Consider the following 17,581-nt stretch of genomic DNA (forward strand, 5'->3'; position numbering starts at 1 on the left):
CCACAGGCTTCAGCAAAGTAAAACTAAGCCAGCCAGAGGGACAAAGCATGCACCTCACCACAATTTTAAAAAAAAAAAAAAAACCACAAAAAACAAACAAACAAAAAAACCACAAAAAACAAACAAACAAAAAAAAAAGCATATGCTGCTTTCCTGGCAAGCAGCTCAGATGCTGGATCAGCAGCAGCACTAGGCAGGACAGCAGCTACCAGTTTCCCAGTTTCTGGGGAAAGGCTACCAGAGTTTGTCTCTCTGATTTACTTGGGTGGCTGCAAACACTCTGGGGATGCCCCCATCGCATTTTGCGCCATCTCTTATTCCCATCCCACTGGTTTCTGGACTACCAGTACAAGTATCACATCTCCCACCCTCAGCACACCATCCCAACATCCCCCATGCCTACATTTCCAGAAGTCGGTCACTTCAGGAGGAGACACACCTCAAAAGCTTTGTGCACCCTGTCGACAAGTGATGCCACCCGCAGTAGCAGGTGCATGTATTTGTTCCTAGTGAGCCAGCTATTCTTTCAATTATTTTCACGATGTAAAGAGCCTGCCCCTGCCATATCCTTCACTGGTTTCTAACGTTGCTGCGTTGGAAAACAAAAGTTTAAACTGAAATTGGCCAAAGGCAGCTGACGCCCCACCACGGCATCTCCTTCTGGGGTGGCTTCCTCCCTCCTTTCCCACTGCTTTGGCCTCCTCTGATGCAACTCCTACCACTTATTTTTATAGTCTCTATTTTTTATCAACATAGTGTAGTTGAGAGAGTGTATCAAGGCATTAGCACACCACATATATTAATGTGTTATTTAAATAATTATATTTGTCTTTTGTAACTTACAGGCGTGCACTCAGACAATAGCTCTGAGTTTGTTCCCGTGGCTTTACAAATATTTAGTAAATCCATCGCTCCTCTCTTTTTTCACAAGTCCCCCAAAAAAACTTGTGTCACTTATTGCCCTTGAGGGTCCATCCCAACTTTCAATACTCTAAAAACTCAACTTTGCATATAATTTGATTGTCCCAATCTCTTAAAGTAATTCTTCACCTGTCAAGAGTCATCTTCTGTGGCTGTCTCCCTCTTGGAGATGACAACAGACATGGTCACAGTTAATGAAAACACAGTTACTAAAAACCCCAGGCAGGCACAGGTGTAGCTACTCACCTCAGCAATATCCCACGCAACAGCTTTGTCCAAAAGCGAAGCCCAGGCTTATTTTCTTGTGGCTTCACCCCTTTTGTAGGAAGGGTCTGGTCCCTCCCCAGTGCTGGAGAAGGGAAGAACAGGTGCTCCCCAGGCAGTTAGTGCCGCCTGCTTTTATTTCAGCAGAGCTATTTTACCAGCAGAGGATTACTTGAGTTTTCTCCAGCTTGGTTGGGAATAAATACGCTTCACCTACGACTATAGATTTTGGTCACGAGGGTGAAGAAACCCTTCGGGGCACAGCAGCTGCTCCTCCGGATACAGCCTTTCCTGTCACTGGATACTTGCTCAACCCTAATTGAAATCAGTGCAAGACTTTGATCAAAGAGGTGAGCGCCATTAATAAGCGAGGGATTAAACAAAAGTCAGGAAGGTTTCCTAATTGAGGGAACCAGCAGCCGCTCAACTCCAGTTTGCTGGATCCAGCACTCCGTCATGGGACTTGAGTCAAAATGTGCCAGCAGCGCCTGTCTCTGCTCCTCAGGGCTGGGGTGCGGGAAGGAGCTACGGCTTCTGCGCTGGAGGCTGCAGCAAGGCGTGCTCCCAGGGCATTCTGGCAACGTTGAAAACACAACTCTCCTGGCAGTTGGCTCTTCCTGCTCATGTGATGCCCGTGAAACCAGTGTGACGAAGCCCAGCGGGTGATCTTACAGAAGGAGGAGCTGGTATTTATTCATAAAATCTCTACAGAAGCGTATTTTACGTGCTCCCACTCCCATGCTCACAAAGACATGTGTGCCCCAGACATCTGCCCAAGGCCACGCACACATGGCATGGAGGATGAGGGGCTTCAGCAGTCATGTCCTCTCTGTGTTTCCTGGGTGCTTCTTGGCCAGCAGTGACAAAGTAATCTTTGACCAGATCTTTCATGCTTGTACAAGGCATTGCCGTTACCTTTCTAGTACAGCAACAACAAAAAAGGACCAGGAGGTGTCCTGTGCTGTGCTGGCAACCACTTTACTGCCGTCGCAGTGGGGCAAGGGTCAGCACAGGTACAAAACCTCATGGTGCTGGAACCTCTACAACATGATAGAGATAGTAGAGGGAGCTTATTTGTGTTTACATCTACTTATTTTCTGCTGCATCTCTGAATGTCCATTAGCCATCAACCACAACAGCCCTACAGCGCAGTTCCTGAGCTGCACTTATCACCACATTCGTGACTTCAATGAGACCAGAGCCCTAAATTTGCCACATTCACCATCTCTCTCAACTCATTAACTTTCCCTGTACAGTGCTTTGAGATTACTTTGCAGCACATAACAGCAAATGAAGGATGGTGGCTACTCAGCGAACAGGCCCCAGCTTCCTTCACCATCTCATGCTCATCTTCTGCCCTGAAGTGGGGCTGCTTAAACCTCCTGTTTTTCCAGCTGTCGAGACATATCTCTGCATGCTTTAAAGAAGGAAGGTGGTGACTTGCACATCCCTTGGTTCAAAGCAACACCAAGGCCTCGGTGTGGTCTGGGGTCCAGGCACCTACCAAGTTGCCCACTGCCCACTCAGGGGCATAGCAGACACAAGCATTTCCAGTAGAGAGAACCTAACTCCAACAGGCTTGCAGAGAGGCACTGGAAAACCATGATGTAATACTGATTCTTGGAGCCACCTGCTCCAAGAGAAAACGCACAGCCACGGGCTCTCTTGTTGGCACTCAGCGGGTTACGGTCACACAGCAGGACAGGGATGGAGAGCTATTTCAACTGCAGGTGGAGGTGCACAAGCATGGGAACATGTCAAGAACAAAATCTAGAGTTTAAAAAACCAGCTGAGCTGTATTGCAGTTGTTTCACACATACAGGCCTGAAGTTACCAGCAAGAAAGCAATCCAGTGAGTAAGCTTGCCATTTGCAACAGCTGCTATGAAGAAATTACCCTTTCCTGCACATTCGTAGAAGCAGTAGCCACTTGGGCACGTGAGCCTCTCTTGCCTCTCTGAGGGGTTTAGTCCAGCAGGAGATACGTGCAGGTGGAGGTTTCTTTTAAACACAAATGGCCAAGAATGCCTGACACTTTCCTGCCATCACAGATCTCCCCAAAACAGGCTGAGATCTTTGGAGGATGGACAAAAATAAGGTTCTTGATCCCAAGAGTCTGGTTTTATATTTAACAAAATGAGCAATGCAATGACATGCACTGGGGAGAGATGATGATTGGCTCCAGCCGACCAGAGTTAATTTAAGTACAGTTACAGCTGAGGCCTTAAAAATGTAATGTAAAAAGGAAGCTGCAGATGCACAGTAATCAGCATTAATGTTTCAGTTGCTGAGAACATCATGGCACAAATGAAGTTCCAGTTAAAGCAGTGGTAAGATCACAGATGGCTATTTCCTGAGGAACTTGGAAAATATGTAAAATGAGAGAGTACAAGTAGTTTAATCAATATATCAACATAGCATGAATTGCAATTGAGATGGGAGAATAAACAATAAAAAGAAAAAAATATTAAAACATTATTAATCATAAAGTAAAGTTACAATATTCAGTAGTTTATTAGGGTGAGAATCTTTTTAGGCCAACAGAAAAAGCACAATCAGATATTTAAAGTAATGGAGTTCAAAGGGAAAAAAAAAAAGATCCATTTTAAAATATTCTATGTATTTCAGTAGTTCTTCCTTTCCTGATGAGATACTGTGCTTGTGTTATGGTTTCAAAGCAAAAGATGGTGAACACCAGAATGAGACTCTCCGACTCGCTTACGTCAGTCCTCTCTAATCCATTCTGAAGAATGTGTATTTAACCTGCAAACGGGTATGGTGGGACTCCTTTCACCCCTAGCCCTGTTATCTATTGAAACAGAGAGGAGAGAAAAAAGATTAGTGCCACAATTCACCACTATCAGACACTTGCTTTTCTTTCACAACTAGACACCATTTAACTTAGAAAAGGACCGTGTCCTCTCATGTGACATCCTACTGTATTTTGCACACAGCAGCTCATCACAGCCAGGAACTTCAAGAGCTGTGCTCATTCTCTAAAGCTTGGTAACCGCAGGCCAGAGTCCATTCCCCAAAAGCCTCTTCTCAGATACTACTAAGCCTTAATTCTGCAGTTCACAATGTAACCTTCGGTATGCACACATATGGAAGAGCAGAGCTTTTAAACAAATCCAAAGGTGATTAATTTTTAAAGAGATAATTTAGTTATAACTAACTAAAAAGTAAATAAAAGCAGATGCCTTTATCTGCCATTACACATTCTTGCCATAATAAATAAAAAACTCTAACTGTTTTGGGAGGGGGAGAGGAAGAAAGAAGTCATAGCATAGAAAATTTGCAGTATCAGCACTGTTACAAATTTTAAATCCCTAAGTATTTTCAGATCTCTAAATACATTTAACTTTCTCACCCTGCAACAGGACCTAAAGAAAAAAAAAAAAAAAAGGACAGCTTAATATATATGACTGGTGTTCTAACAGCCACCCTTCTGCTTCCTACCACTCCATCTGGTTTGCTACCTGAAAAATGCAGGAGGGAAAAAACGGCCTTGTAGAATGACAGGAAAAAGTAACATTCACCTTGAAAACCCCGCCAGCCTGTGGTTGCCGTGAAAGCCACTCTTTATCCATACCGTCACGGGCAGAAGTCACGTACATTTCTGAATAATCCTTTCCTCCAAAACAGCAGGAGGTTGTCTTGTCAACAGGAAGTTTCACAGTCTGGAGTCTTTTTCCTGGAGAAAAACATGCATGCTGTTTCCTGGTCGTCTACTTACAACAAAAAATTTAAACAAATTATTGCGAATAACCGGCGTGGAGCCAGGTGTTCCACAAAAGCAGGTACCAGGGCAGGGGGAGGTCCCACGCTGATGGTTTCAGCATGCTGATGAGCACCATGACAGGCGAAACCAGACTTCTGTAAACCCTGTTGTTGACGATGTAGCGTTTGACAAGTTTCAGTCCCGGTTATCACAAACAATCCCACCCACTCCCAATCCCGGCCTGTCCTCTAATTAAATGCTAACATCCACAGCACAGACATGTATCTGAGCTCATCATCTCAGCTGCCCATGCAGTCAATGGAAACGGCACATAATTCCTTCCTAAAACAGGTCACATGAATCACGCCCTAGACCTGCTGACTTCCCTAGTTTTAACTACAAAGGAAGCCTGTAGCCACCAGACCTCGTGCAGCTCTACTGAGGCGTAACTCGTGCTACACCTCTACTGCCTGCAGTCTAGGAAGATTAATTCCTAGAAGTTTTTCCTGAAATTTCCATAGCCTTTCAAATCAAGCTTGCATAAAATGGAGATCATAAGACATCTCTGAATTTTACAAGAAACTAGTGCTACCACAAACAATATTACTCATTTATTATACCAACAAATAGCTACCACCACCCTAGTGTCAGTGGTGAACGGATTGCCTCCAGCCTTAACCAGAAGACACCTTGCAGCAGATTTTTCTACAATTCCTTCTAATTCTGGGTAATACATGCTTATACCCACCACGCTTATTTTGTTTACCTACAATTGAATTTCTCTTTCTAGAAATATGCTAAAGCATATGAATCTCCTTACAAAATATGTAATTTCCCTGGCCCCTCATTGGTGTGTGTAAAGGGCTTGGTCCCCTCACAGTAGCTAACTGTGTAGCCATGTGTTGAAATAGCAGGAGAGTAACGTTCATGTTGGGAATCCTACAATGAGAAAGAAAACATGGAAAGTTTGGCCAGTTTAATACCCTATGAGAAGTTTTTAGTCAACTTCGGAGTGAGGCACCATTTCTCAGGAGGTCCTTATCAAAGCAAGCACCTGTCTTTGTTTTCATATGCTCTAAACCCTTTTCCCTCACCCAACAAAAAGCTGAGCCTTGGTCCCTTGCAGCACTGCAATGAACTGACAAAAGCATAGATCAAACGGCTCCACCTGTACCAAAACACTAAGCAGGGCACAGGCACAGGTAAAGGCAGGATGACATTATTAAGCCATTGTTGGTGCAGTCCCAGCACAGTTTTAGCCCACCTATTTGGGCTTGCTGCTCCCCAGAGACAGTTTGGGCTCTGTGTGGGAAGACAGTCTGGCTGTGCAAAATAAGCTACGATATAGCATATGGTGCAGGACTAAAGGATGTTTGTTGATCCATTTTAATTGCTAGTGTGGATGTAACCATCATATCCAGAATACAGGACTGAGAGTGAATTGCCTTTGTTTCACCAAAAACCCTGACATGAGGGCTGGATACTTTTAAACTTTTAATCTCTAAATAAATAAAAGAAAACAGCAAGTCAGCAGGGGTGAAAAACCCTCTTGTATGCAATAACCAGGGAAGTTTCATCACTCCGGGATTCTTGATGCTGTATAACAAGCTTATTTGGCACACACTTTGACCCACAATGGCCAAAGTAAACATCAAAATCGAAGTAAAAAACCCCAAAACTCAAAATCATTGTAACAGCATTTAGATTGTCAGAGATTATTTGCACGTCTGCTTACCTGTTACTTCCCTGAGAAGAGCAGATTTTTCAAAGTATCTAGAAAACTGGGAGAGAAGAAGTCCTCCCTGTTGCCTGGGACTGAGCCCCAAGACAACGCTCCTGCCAACAGGCTCTAGCAATACTTTGTGGTTACCCAGTCTGCTGGCAGTGGAAGGATTACATGGCTACATGGGTTACATGATGGCTTATAAAATGCTCCAGAGGCCACCCTAGAAATTGGCTGACACCAAATCCGGGAGAAAATGAGCAGGAAAGACATTCAAAGGGGAAAAAACCCATGTACTGTAGGAGAAGAGGCATGAGCTCCAGAGACAAGGGAAGAGCAGTCTCAGCAGGTAAGAGCTTGGAAAATACCATTTACAAAGCACTAAGATGAGCAACGTCTTCCTGGAGATACAAGAAAATCTGCATCTGGGTGCTCTGAAATCAACCTCAAGTATTCATGCATGTTCGGTATCTGTCAAAGAGAGAAACCTAGCAGATTTAAGACTCTGTATAATCAAAGAATATAAAATACACTCATTAGGAATCATAGAATCATAGAATGGTTTGGGTTGGAAGGGACCTTAAAGATCATCTAGTTCCAACCCCCCTGCCATCAGCAGGGACACCTTCCACTAGACCAGGTTGCTCAAAGCCTCATCCAGCCTGGCCTTGAACACTTCCAGGGAGGGGGCATCCACAGGTTCTCTGGGCAACCTGTTCCAGTGTCTGACCACCCTCACAGTGAAGAATTTCTTCCTAGTATCTAATCTAAACCTGCCCTCTTCCAGCTTAAACCCATTTCCCCTTGTTCTATCACTAACTGCCTTTGTAAAAAGTCCCTCCCCAGCTTTCTTGTAGGCCCCTTCAGGTACTGGAAGGCCACTATAAGATCTCCCCGGAGCCTTTTCTTTTCCAGACGGAACAGCCCCAACTCTCTCAGCCTGTGCTCATAGGAGAGGTGCTCCAGCCCTCGGATCATCCTCGTGGCCCTCCTCTGGACTTGTTCTAGCTGCTCCAGGTCTCTCTTGTGTGAAGAACTGTAAAATATTTAAATCCCAATTAAAATACATGATTGCATAAAACTAGCAGGTCCCTAAGCGACTAGAAGGTATGACAGGATTTGGCAATGTACAAGTTAGACATCCCTCTCGAGCCCTTTGCAAACCCAGTAGGATCAACCCTCACAACCTCTTCCAGTAGCACAACTTGAATCTAAAGGCAGCAGCTACCCAAGCTAAAGAAGCCTAGACCTGAAAAGCTGCTTCACTCTGCACTTCAAAACCTTAACTTAGAAAAGATGCCAAACAAACAAGTTTCCTCACCCATCCCCCTAAAAATGCAGTCCAAGCTTCACTATCAGTGAAGCCTGAACATCCCTCACGTGCTTTAGATAAGCTCTTTATCAGTGGATGTATCTGCAGCCAGCTGACAGTCATTCAAGCCACACTTAATAGCTATTGTGCGTTAGAAGAGAGCCTTTCATGGAGTTATCTTCAAAACTGTCTGCTGTCGTCATCTCCCTAAATAGTTACAATTCCTTCAGAATTCAGCAAATTGCAGATTTTTGATATTACTTTAAAATGACAGCACAGAGAGGGCAGATAAGAATGAGATGTTCACAAAGAAGGTGGCTGGCTCTTTGTGACATGGACACTTAACCTGAGAAAATTCTTGCTACTGTTTGCTATGGGTGCTGGGAGTTTTATATGGGTGAGGGGAGACAGAACAAGTTCCAAGAAACTTGAAAATCCACTGGCAGCCACCAATACAGAGAAACCACATCCAGCTCTGACAGACCCTGAGCTGAGCACAGTTCAAAGCTGGGAAGGCATTAGAGCTGTGTATTCTGCTTGCCTTGTTCTTACAGTCCCCCTGTGCATCTGCTTATGGACACTATTCCTATTACCTTTCCCTTAAAAAACACCTCCAAAAGGCAGGAGGAAAGGGAAAACAAGTGGAAAAAGGAAGAAGGTGAAGGCCAGGGAGAAAAAAGGTAGAAACAGGGAATTAGAAAGGAAAAATGGTACAGTCCACTACTCCAGGAGAGTATTCAAATGGCTGGCAGAGGTCACCAGGGAGTGCTTTGCCCACCAAAGGGGAATGATGTGGGACCGGAAACAGGTCCCAGAGCTTCTGGAATCTCCCAGGGGGAGCTTCCTCCTCCTAGGTGCAGATTCTGCAGGACAGGAGGAAGTCCTGCAGGTTGGCAAGACCTTGGATGGGTGCAAATCAAAAGGTGAGGGGAAAAGCACAGCCTGAGCCTCACGGAAGAGGTTCCAGTGTAGCTAGAAGAGAGGCTGCAGCCTGACCCACCTGATGCACATGTGTGCTAGGGTCTGCTGTGCGCTGCAGAAGAGGCACGCGTCCGGAGACGCTGGCATCTCTGAATCTGCAGCCCCACAAAGCCCCAAGGCTTCTGTGAGGGCTGGACCTGGATTCCAGAGACCCCAGATGGAACCCAGGGCAGCTGCTCCTGTGTTGCATTATGCAAACCTGTGCTGTCTGGGATCTGTCAAAGCCACACTCCCATTCTCACCCCCTGGCCCCTTGCAGACAGCGTGGTTCAGTCTCTCTGAAGTGCTTCACAAGTGTTTTTTACCCAAACTAAACCACGCCTGGCAGACCACCAAAGTCCAAATGACAGTAGCAATGAACAACAGGCTCACACAATGGGCACACCCAAGACATTACTGTGAGAATGATAAAATGCCATGGAATTCATGAAATACTTTTTATTATTTCTATTGCAGAACTTATGTTATAAATAATTTTCAACAATAAAAAAAATGTTGCTGGCATCAGCATCCTGTGGGACTTCTATTAACCTCAGTAGGCTGCCCAAAATAATACACTATGTTGAAGAATCAAGACAAAAACATGGCTTGAGTCATCTTTGCCATTTCATGGCTAATTCATTTTCTTCCACATCATTTATCAATAAAGTAAATGCTGATCTTAAATTTGAAGGATGCAAAAGGATGTTAACTCAAACAATTCACAAATATAACAGTAATCCCCTCAGTAACTTCACCTTTTCCAGCACAACAGAGGCTGGGAACAAAGGAGAGTTATTTACAAGGCTAACTTCTGAGAGAAGTGGCATATAATTACTAAAAAAAAAAAAAAAGTAATGTTTTAAAAAGAGCAGATAAGCCATTTCTGTGAGGGGAAAAAACCACCTCCCATTCTTTGCTTTTGTTTCTTCTTTTAAAAAAAACAAAAAAACAAAAAAACATAGAATTCCAGTCCACCCTTTGCAAGGACTTACCTGTCTCAGGGTCAAGACGAATCACTCTCCCACCATCGTAACAAGCTACCCAGAGTTTGCCTTCTGTATCAATGCACATGCCATCAGGAATGCTTTCTTCTTTTTCCAGTCTGTATATACTCCTACGGTTGCCTGCAGGGTAGAAAAACCACAACAAAACTAAGTGAGACAATTGCTAAAATTTTTATCAGCCACAGCCCAGCAGAGTTATTCGTACTATAATTTTCAAAAGCCGTGCTGAAGTCCTGAATTCTTTGGTATGAAGCAAATCACATCCTCTGCCCTGTTTTTTTCCTGAGACAGTTGTTTCTCAGCGTGAAAGCCTGTAGATCAGTTTCTATCCATTGAAAGTATAATCCTTTTTTCTGGTGTTCTTTTCTAGTGTGCCTCTCACGCTCCCACTTACAATATTAAATGAATAACTAAAAAAGTAATGTCATATATATTCAGAAAATTATTTATTCCTTCTAAAAGCAGTTTGGCTCATTTCAAGTATGGGTTGCCTCCAGTCAGAGAACTGGAGCCTTTTCAAACAGCTTGCTGGAACGTGCCAATAATCACTGTTTCAACACAAAACTGACCTTCAGATATATAAACTGAGAGTTTATATAAACACAGAGTTAGGAAAAGCATCAACTTCAAAGGCACACCGTCAACCTAAAAACAAACAACTCTATCTGAACTTTTATCCGCTGTTATTAAAGAAAATTAAAGCCAACTTTCCAACATTGCTTATTTTATGCTCTGACAACTTCAATGTTTCTCATATGTAGCAATATTTTTAATGAGTTTCCTTTGTGCTCCTGGGGATTGTCAGATTGCCCACAGAAGAGAGTGAGCGGGTGCGAGCGCCAGTGAGAGAGAGAAGAGAACCACCCTATTTCCTAAAGAAAAATTCAGTTGTAAGCCATAGCAGAGACACATCAGGACAAGATGCTACATCTAAAATCACTTTAAAATCACAGCTTTAAAACTAAACATCACATTGAGGGGGTTCTTTTAAAGCAAAATACAGCAGTCCATGTACTCAAAAGCATATTAATAGTCCAAGTTGCTGGAATTTTTCTTTTGCCCAAGCTTGTAGAAGCCCTCAAGGGGTTGTTTTGTTTTGTGTTAAATAAATGAAGGAAGAAGTTTTGAGTTACTACTTTCCAGTCGTTGCTTAGCTCTGTCTGCAGAATCTCCATTTAAGAGCTTATATTTTAAAAAAACAAAACAGGGTGGAAAAAAGTCTCGAGAAGCTATCAGAGGTTTTGCACAACGCTACAAGCTTTCTGTTACTTTGCCTATGCTGTCAGTAATAAGAAACACGCAGCCACAGAAACCTAGCCATACAAGAAACACTTTGCCTTTTTTACACAGGAAAATCAGATATGCATCGGGTTTAATTACAGTAGTCCAGATGACTACTCAAACTCTGCCACGCAATTTAAATACTTCATAATATTACCAGCAGCCCCTGACTAGTTTAACCAGGAGCCTACGCAGGCACAGATGGATGTTAACGTGGCTTCTGTTGTTTTATTCTAAAGAGGTTTCTGAAGAAGCACTCCCACAGCTCTGATCTTCTCTGCATAATAATGAGAACGGAAACAAACATCACAATCTTTAGGCACAAACGATTATTTTAGAATACAACAATTCATACCAATTTTTCCAGTTTGGAGATCATAATCAAAGGCATCCACTGAGTAGGACAAGCTGTCAATGTAAAAGAAGGTTTTGTGATCCAGTGACCAGTCCAGCCCGTTAGAAATATCCACCTGATCAAAGTGCTTCACCACTGCGAAGTCAGAGAAGAGCGTATACAGAGAGCCCTGGTGTCTTTCCAGCACGGCAGGTCGAATCTCCTCAGCCATCGTCCCTGTGCAGAGCCAAAGGGGAGGAAGCAGGTTCAGTGTGAACGGGTTCTCCTCCAAGTTTGGTGGCAGCCCCTTGCTATGATGATGACCACACTGCCAATGTAGAAAGGAGCAGTGCGAGGGTCTTCAGAAATTCAAGGAAGAAAGGGAATTTGTGCAGCACAATTTCTGATAAACATTTTATTCAGTCACTCAAATATTAATACAGGTGTGGTCAGCATTTAACTTCCCACAAATCTTACTGTCTTGTATAGCAGAGACTGGAAAAAAATTTCCTTCTCCCTCAGAACAAGTCTTACTAAAGCCTTTTCAAAAACAAATCTCATAATTGTAGCTTGAAGTTGGCAGCTGAGACTGGCTCTTGAGAGGGTGGGTAAGAGCAAGTTAAGGTAAGCATGGGGACCCAGCTACAGGGCAGATGCACAGAGCGGTGCTTTAAAAACCAGGAGGCCAGGATCATGGGATCGCTGAGGCTGGAGGGCACTTCTGGAGATCATCTGGGCCCAGTCCCTACTCAAGAGCAGGGTCAGCCACTGCAAGTTGCTCAGGGGCTGTGTCTTGAGTATCTCCATGGATGGAGGCTCCACAGCCTTTCTGGACAATCTGTTCCACTGTTTGATCATCCTGAGTAAAAGAGTTTTCTTACATTTAAACAGAATTTCCTGAATTTCAGTTTGTGCCCACAAACTGTGTCTCTGGTTCTGTCACTGGGCACCACTGAGCAGAGCCTGGTTCCCCCTTCTTTACCCTCCCTGCTTCAGGTACTTAGACACACAGGTAAGATGTCCCAGAACCTTCTCTTTTTTGGGCTAAACAGTCACATAGATTTTTAGAAACACCATCTATAAATTCTGATTTATGAAGAACAAAACCCACAATATCATAAATTTCTCACTTTCAAAGTATTTTTTTTAAGTATTTTCTATTGGCACTTTACCAGTATTCAAAACAAGCATGCCAATAGGGAGGAGGCAAGGCCAGTATCTTTAACTAGGCAGGCTCTGAATAAGTGAGCCTCTTTTTTTAAGAAATAGTTCTGATTAGATGGCATCCAGGTGATACAGATAGACAGGTTAATGGCATTAAACTCTTCCTGACCATAGAAAAAAGAAAAAAATCCCCACCATTTAAACTATGAATGAGTTATAGAATCATATGGGTTTTGGAAGGGACCTTAAAGATCATCTAGTTCCAACCCCACTGCCATCAGCAGGGACACCTTCCACTAGACCAGGCTGCTCAAAGCCTCATCCAGCCTGGCCTTGAACACTTCCAGGGAGGGGGCATCCACAGCTTCTCTGGGCAACCTGTTCCAGTGTCTGACCACCCTCACAGGAAAGAACTTCTTCCTAATATCTAATCTAAACCTGCCCTCTTCCAGTTTAAAGCCATTTCCCCTTGTTCTGTCACTAACTGCCCTTATGAAAAGTCCCTCCCCAGCTCTCTTGTAGCCCCTTCAGGTACTGGAAGGCCACTATAAGATCTCCCCGGAGCCTTCTCTTCTCCAGGCTGAACAGCCCCAACTCTCTCAGCCTGTCCTCATAGGAGAGGTGCTCCAGCCCTCGGATCATCCTCGTAGCCCTTGTCTAGACTCTCTCCAGTAGGTCCATGTGCTTCTTATGTTGGGGGCCCCAGAACTGGACACAGTACTCCAGGTAAGGTCTCATGAGAGCAGAGTGGAGGGGCAAAATCACCTCCCTCGACCTGCTGGCCACGCTTCTCTTGGTGCAGCCCAGGACACGGTTATTGGCCTTCTGGGCTGCAAGCGCACATTGCCAGCTCATGTTCTGCTTCTCGTCCACCAGCACCTCCAAGTCCTTCTCCCTCAGGGCTGCTCCTGATCAATCTCCACCCAGCCTGTATTTGTGCTTGGGGTTGCCCTGAACCCAGTGCAGGACCTTGCACTTGGCCTTGGTGATCTTCATGAAGTTTGCAACAACTTGCAAGCCTACAACACTTGCTGCATCTACAACTGATCACTGCACATTGTCACCAAAACCTCACAGAGCAGCAGAAGGAAGGAAGCACCTGCAGCATACCTGCAAAATACCTCCCTGCAGGATCCACTTTTCCATCATTGAAGCGGTTGTTTGGTTTATCCTTGTCAACGTGAGCAATGGTGGTTACCAGCTTCTCTTTCCATTTCAAAGCAGCAAACCTGGTTCCCAGGGTGATGACATAATCCCCAGATTTCCGGAGAGCCACGGAGCTCACAGGAGCATCTAGAAACAGGGGGAAATGGCAAAGAGGTATGTGCTACAGGGAGACGTTTCTTTTCTGACCACTTCAGACACACAAGTGGTCCCATTGAAATCAGTATGATCACAGGTACCAGAAACAACCTACTTTTCTACCAACAAAACTGATGTTTAAATACATATAAATAGATCCTTTCACATGAAGAGGGCGTACTTAATGCATACAGAAAGCAGATACAAAGAGAATCACCAGTTTGGGACATAGAAACTCAGGGAACTTGAGTGTCGCCACAGCTCCCAAGAGCAATAATAATTCCCAGCACCTGATTCTGCTAGCTGCTTTAAAAAATCATAAAAAAGAGGATGGATATAGGCATGTAGATTTTTTTATGACAAGTTACTGCATGGGTTCCCTTCTCCCCAGGGGAAAAACTGACTGCCACAAGAGCTCTGGAGCAATTGCCTTTGTTTAGGTCAGCTCCTGGGTAAATCAGCCCTGCACAGCCATTCAGTCATAACTCACGGAGACAGAGAGTATCACTTGCACTGTGACAGGTCACCCTGGGCAGGAGAGCCACCCCCTGCACCACACTGCCACACAGTTCAGACGGGCCTACAGCAGCACCAAAAACACACCAAGAAGTAGCAAAGCTTTCCAAGAGTTAAAGCAAAGCAGAAAATTAGTAAATGCTCCATGGTTAGTTTACACTCATTTGAGCTATTATGCTGTAAAACTTCAATTGCAGGGTATTATAAAGGAATTAGAGAAAAAACAGATAAATGACTTTGAAGTTAACACTTCTGTAAAGGCCAGGCACAGTATAAGGAATAATAGTTTTAAACAGGGCAATAAAATCTGGAATAGTATTTAACAGACAAGACTTAGAAATATACCTGGGACCAAACGACAACTTCTAACTTAAAAAGAAAACATTTATTGTACTTATAGCTTTACAGAGGTATAATCAGATAATAGTTTCACAAAATTGCCACCAGCCACCACTGCTGCCAAGAGAAGCTGCTCCTTTCTGGCTGCTTGCACTTGGCTCATGACGCCCCTTCCCTTCGCAGCCCCGGCAGCCGTACCCCAGCGCTAGAAATCCAAATGCCATCTGCCCCCAACACCTGAGTTGCACGTCTGACTGCAAACTCAACTCCAGCAACTCCTTCACCCAGAGCTGTGTGGCTGCTGAGGCTGCTGGTGGCTGGGCTCATCTGTGCTGGGCAAGTAAGGGGCCACTTCTCCTTCCCGTGCCAGCACAGAGGTGTCAGCAAAGTCCCCTGAGCCACACATGGCACCTGCCAAAAGACATCATTTTGCTGCTCTTCTGACTGCCAGTGGCCACGCCAATAAAAGTGCTTTTCTGCCTGCACCAGCAGCGGGGGCTTTGCCAGCAGAGTGTAGGAACACAACTCTCCACTCTCCCAGAAAAACACCTGGGGCCACAGCCCACAGGAGCCCTTCCACCTGGGCAGCCCCAGAGCCTCCCTCCCACCCTGGGGTGAGCAGCCCCCAAGCACAGAGCCTGCATACCCCTGCCTGTCCCTGGAGGTGTTGGTCCCCCAGGTGCCCCTACAGCCACCAGAACAGCCTCATACCTTCCCAACAAAGCACCCGAGGGAAATGAGGTGGATCAGGCTAGTGAGATGGACACAGCCTCCCTGCTGCTCACTGCACAGACACCGCACAAGTGAGCACATCAGCCCTTGCACCTGGCTCAGTCCGCAGCCGCCCTGGAGAGCTTTGTTAAGCAGCGTCCACAGGAACTGATTTATTTCCAACACCACTTCATGCCAAACAGAAAGCTGACCGTAAGGGCTCCCCCCAGGCACGGTTATGTATGTAGTGGTGTTTTCCCTGTGGAGTTAAAAGGGCATTTGAAGTTGTTGCTAAGTGTGTTGTAATTCTCTGTAAGCCTCAGTAATGAGTAATTTCTCTCTCAGTTTCCACTGTGGACATCAACCTGCTATTTCAATCACATGGCACTCTTGGCTCTTTGGGGTTTTTTGGCCTTTTAATCACAGTATTCCCAAAGGCATAGTTATTAATTACAACTATTTATTACTAAACACAGAACAAGGAAGTATTAAAAAAAAAAAAGTAAAAAAAAAAAAAAAGTAGCTACTTCAGCTACTGTCCGTTCTACATCTCCAGAGAGGCCACGCATAAAAGATTACACTTTTGAGAGTAGGTCAGAGTTGGGGGAGGAGGCAGGGAGAAGCATGTTCCTTCAGCTAAGGTAAGAGGAAATAAGTGTGGGAAGCAATGTTTCCAAAATGAGTATCAGGTTTTCTCTCACCTTAAAACTGGTAACTACAGTAATTTGAAGGGCAGACAAGCCCAGATCAATTTATTGTGAATAATATGAACAGCTTATGGGTGGGCAAAAGCAAGTGATTTTCACCCAGTGTTACTGAACATGAGAAAGTAATAAATCTGAGTACTTAAACAATTTAAGGAGCTGTCTTCAGACAAATAAATATTTATGTTATCACATCCGGAAATAAATCTGCAGCTTTTTATGAGAGTTAGCACACCTCTTATTTTCTGGAACAAATACTTAAAACTATTGAGACTCTAGCTGGTGACAATGTTACCTTAAAAAAATATAATCTTCTTATACCATCATGGGAAATTTTCTTCTAATAAAGAAAATGTTACAGGCACTGCTCATTCAAAGCAGTAACAAAACTCCCACAGACATCAGCACCAGGAGGAGAGTCTTGGTGACCCTTACCTCTGGGACAAAGAGGGAACAAAAGAAGAGAGCAGGTGGTAAAGAATTTACAGCAAAGAGAAGCAGATCAAATGTGATCCAATAGCACAAAATCATAAGAAAAGTCCTCAGGACTAAGTCTGGCCAGACACCATATTTAGTTTCTGCATACAGCCCGAGCCTCAGTATCCTCTGGTCTAGCAAGGTCAGGTCTTAGGGAGACATCTCCTTGCACCAGCAGGTGAGCACCATCCAGCATCACCTACAAGAGTCATAGAATTATAGAATCATAGAATGGTTTGGGTTGGAAGGGACCTTAAAGATCATCTAGTTCCAACCCCACTGCCATGAGCAGGGACACCTTCCACTAGACCAGGTTGCTCAAAGCCTCATCCAGCCTGGCCTTGAACACTTCCAGGGAGGGGCATCCACAGCTTCTCTGGGCAACCTGTTCCAATGTCTGACCACCCTCACAGTGAAGAATTTCTTCCTAATGTCTAATCTAAACCTGCCCTCTTCCAGTTTAAAGCCATTTCCCCTGGTTCCCCTGCCCACCTTCATCAGAGATGCAGTACCACGTCAGAACTCACTACTCTGATGTTCAGCAGAGCATTTTTCGAGCTGTTCCTTACCCACAGAGATGGCCTGCACCTGCTTGGTGACCGAGCTCCAGCGGCACACCTTTCTACCCGTGATGTCCACAAAGAGGAGCGCGCTCTCCTTCTCATCCCAGACTGGCGACTCCCCAATCCTGCTGCCCTCATTGGCAATGCACTCAATCTTAACGGACGACATGCCTGAGGAGAAAACCATTCTGGTTTAGGAACATCTGCCAAGAGCAAGCACACAGCAAATCGACCCCCGGGACCGAGTGCTGAACATCAGCGCTGGTGTCTGCAGCTGCTCCAG

The 17,581-nt window shown here is 44.6% G+C and overlaps 1 protein-coding gene across 2 annotated transcripts; it reads right to left on the reverse strand.

Moving 5' to 3' along the window:
- Positions 1 to 3,678: 3,678 nt before the first annotated feature.
- On the reverse strand, positions 3,679 to 17,476 carry LOC104523589 (regucalcin). 2 transcript variants are annotated; one of them, XM_010166224.2, is made up of 7 exons: positions 17,305 to 17,476; positions 13,797 to 13,979; positions 11,544 to 11,759; positions 9,896 to 10,027; positions 4,724 to 4,878; positions 3,785 to 3,993; positions 3,679 to 3,752 (listed from the first exon to the last, which is right to left on the reverse strand). In XM_010166224.2, exons 1-6 carry the CDS (start codon positions 17,465 to 17,467, stop codon positions 3,943 to 3,945), a joined length of 900 nt encoding a protein of 299 aa, XP_010164526.1. In that variant the 5' UTR covers positions 17,468 to 17,476; the 3' UTR covers positions 3,679 to 3,752; positions 3,785 to 3,942. The 2 variants fall into 2 exon arrangements, with proteins under 2 accessions (XP_010164526.1, XP_010164527.1); XM_010166225.1 differs by lacking the exons at positions 3,679 to 3,752; positions 11,544 to 11,759 and having other exon boundaries at positions 3,943 to 3,993; positions 17,305 to 17,467.
- Positions 17,477 to 17,581: the final 105 nt, after the last annotated feature.

This window comes from Antrostomus carolinensis, unplaced genomic scaffold (assembly GCF_000700745.2).
Source record: "Antrostomus carolinensis isolate BGI_N321 unplaced genomic scaffold, ASM70074v2 scaffold3964, whole genome shotgun sequence".
Classification (NCBI taxonomy): Eukaryota; Metazoa; Chordata; class Aves; order Caprimulgiformes; family Caprimulgidae; genus Antrostomus; species Antrostomus carolinensis.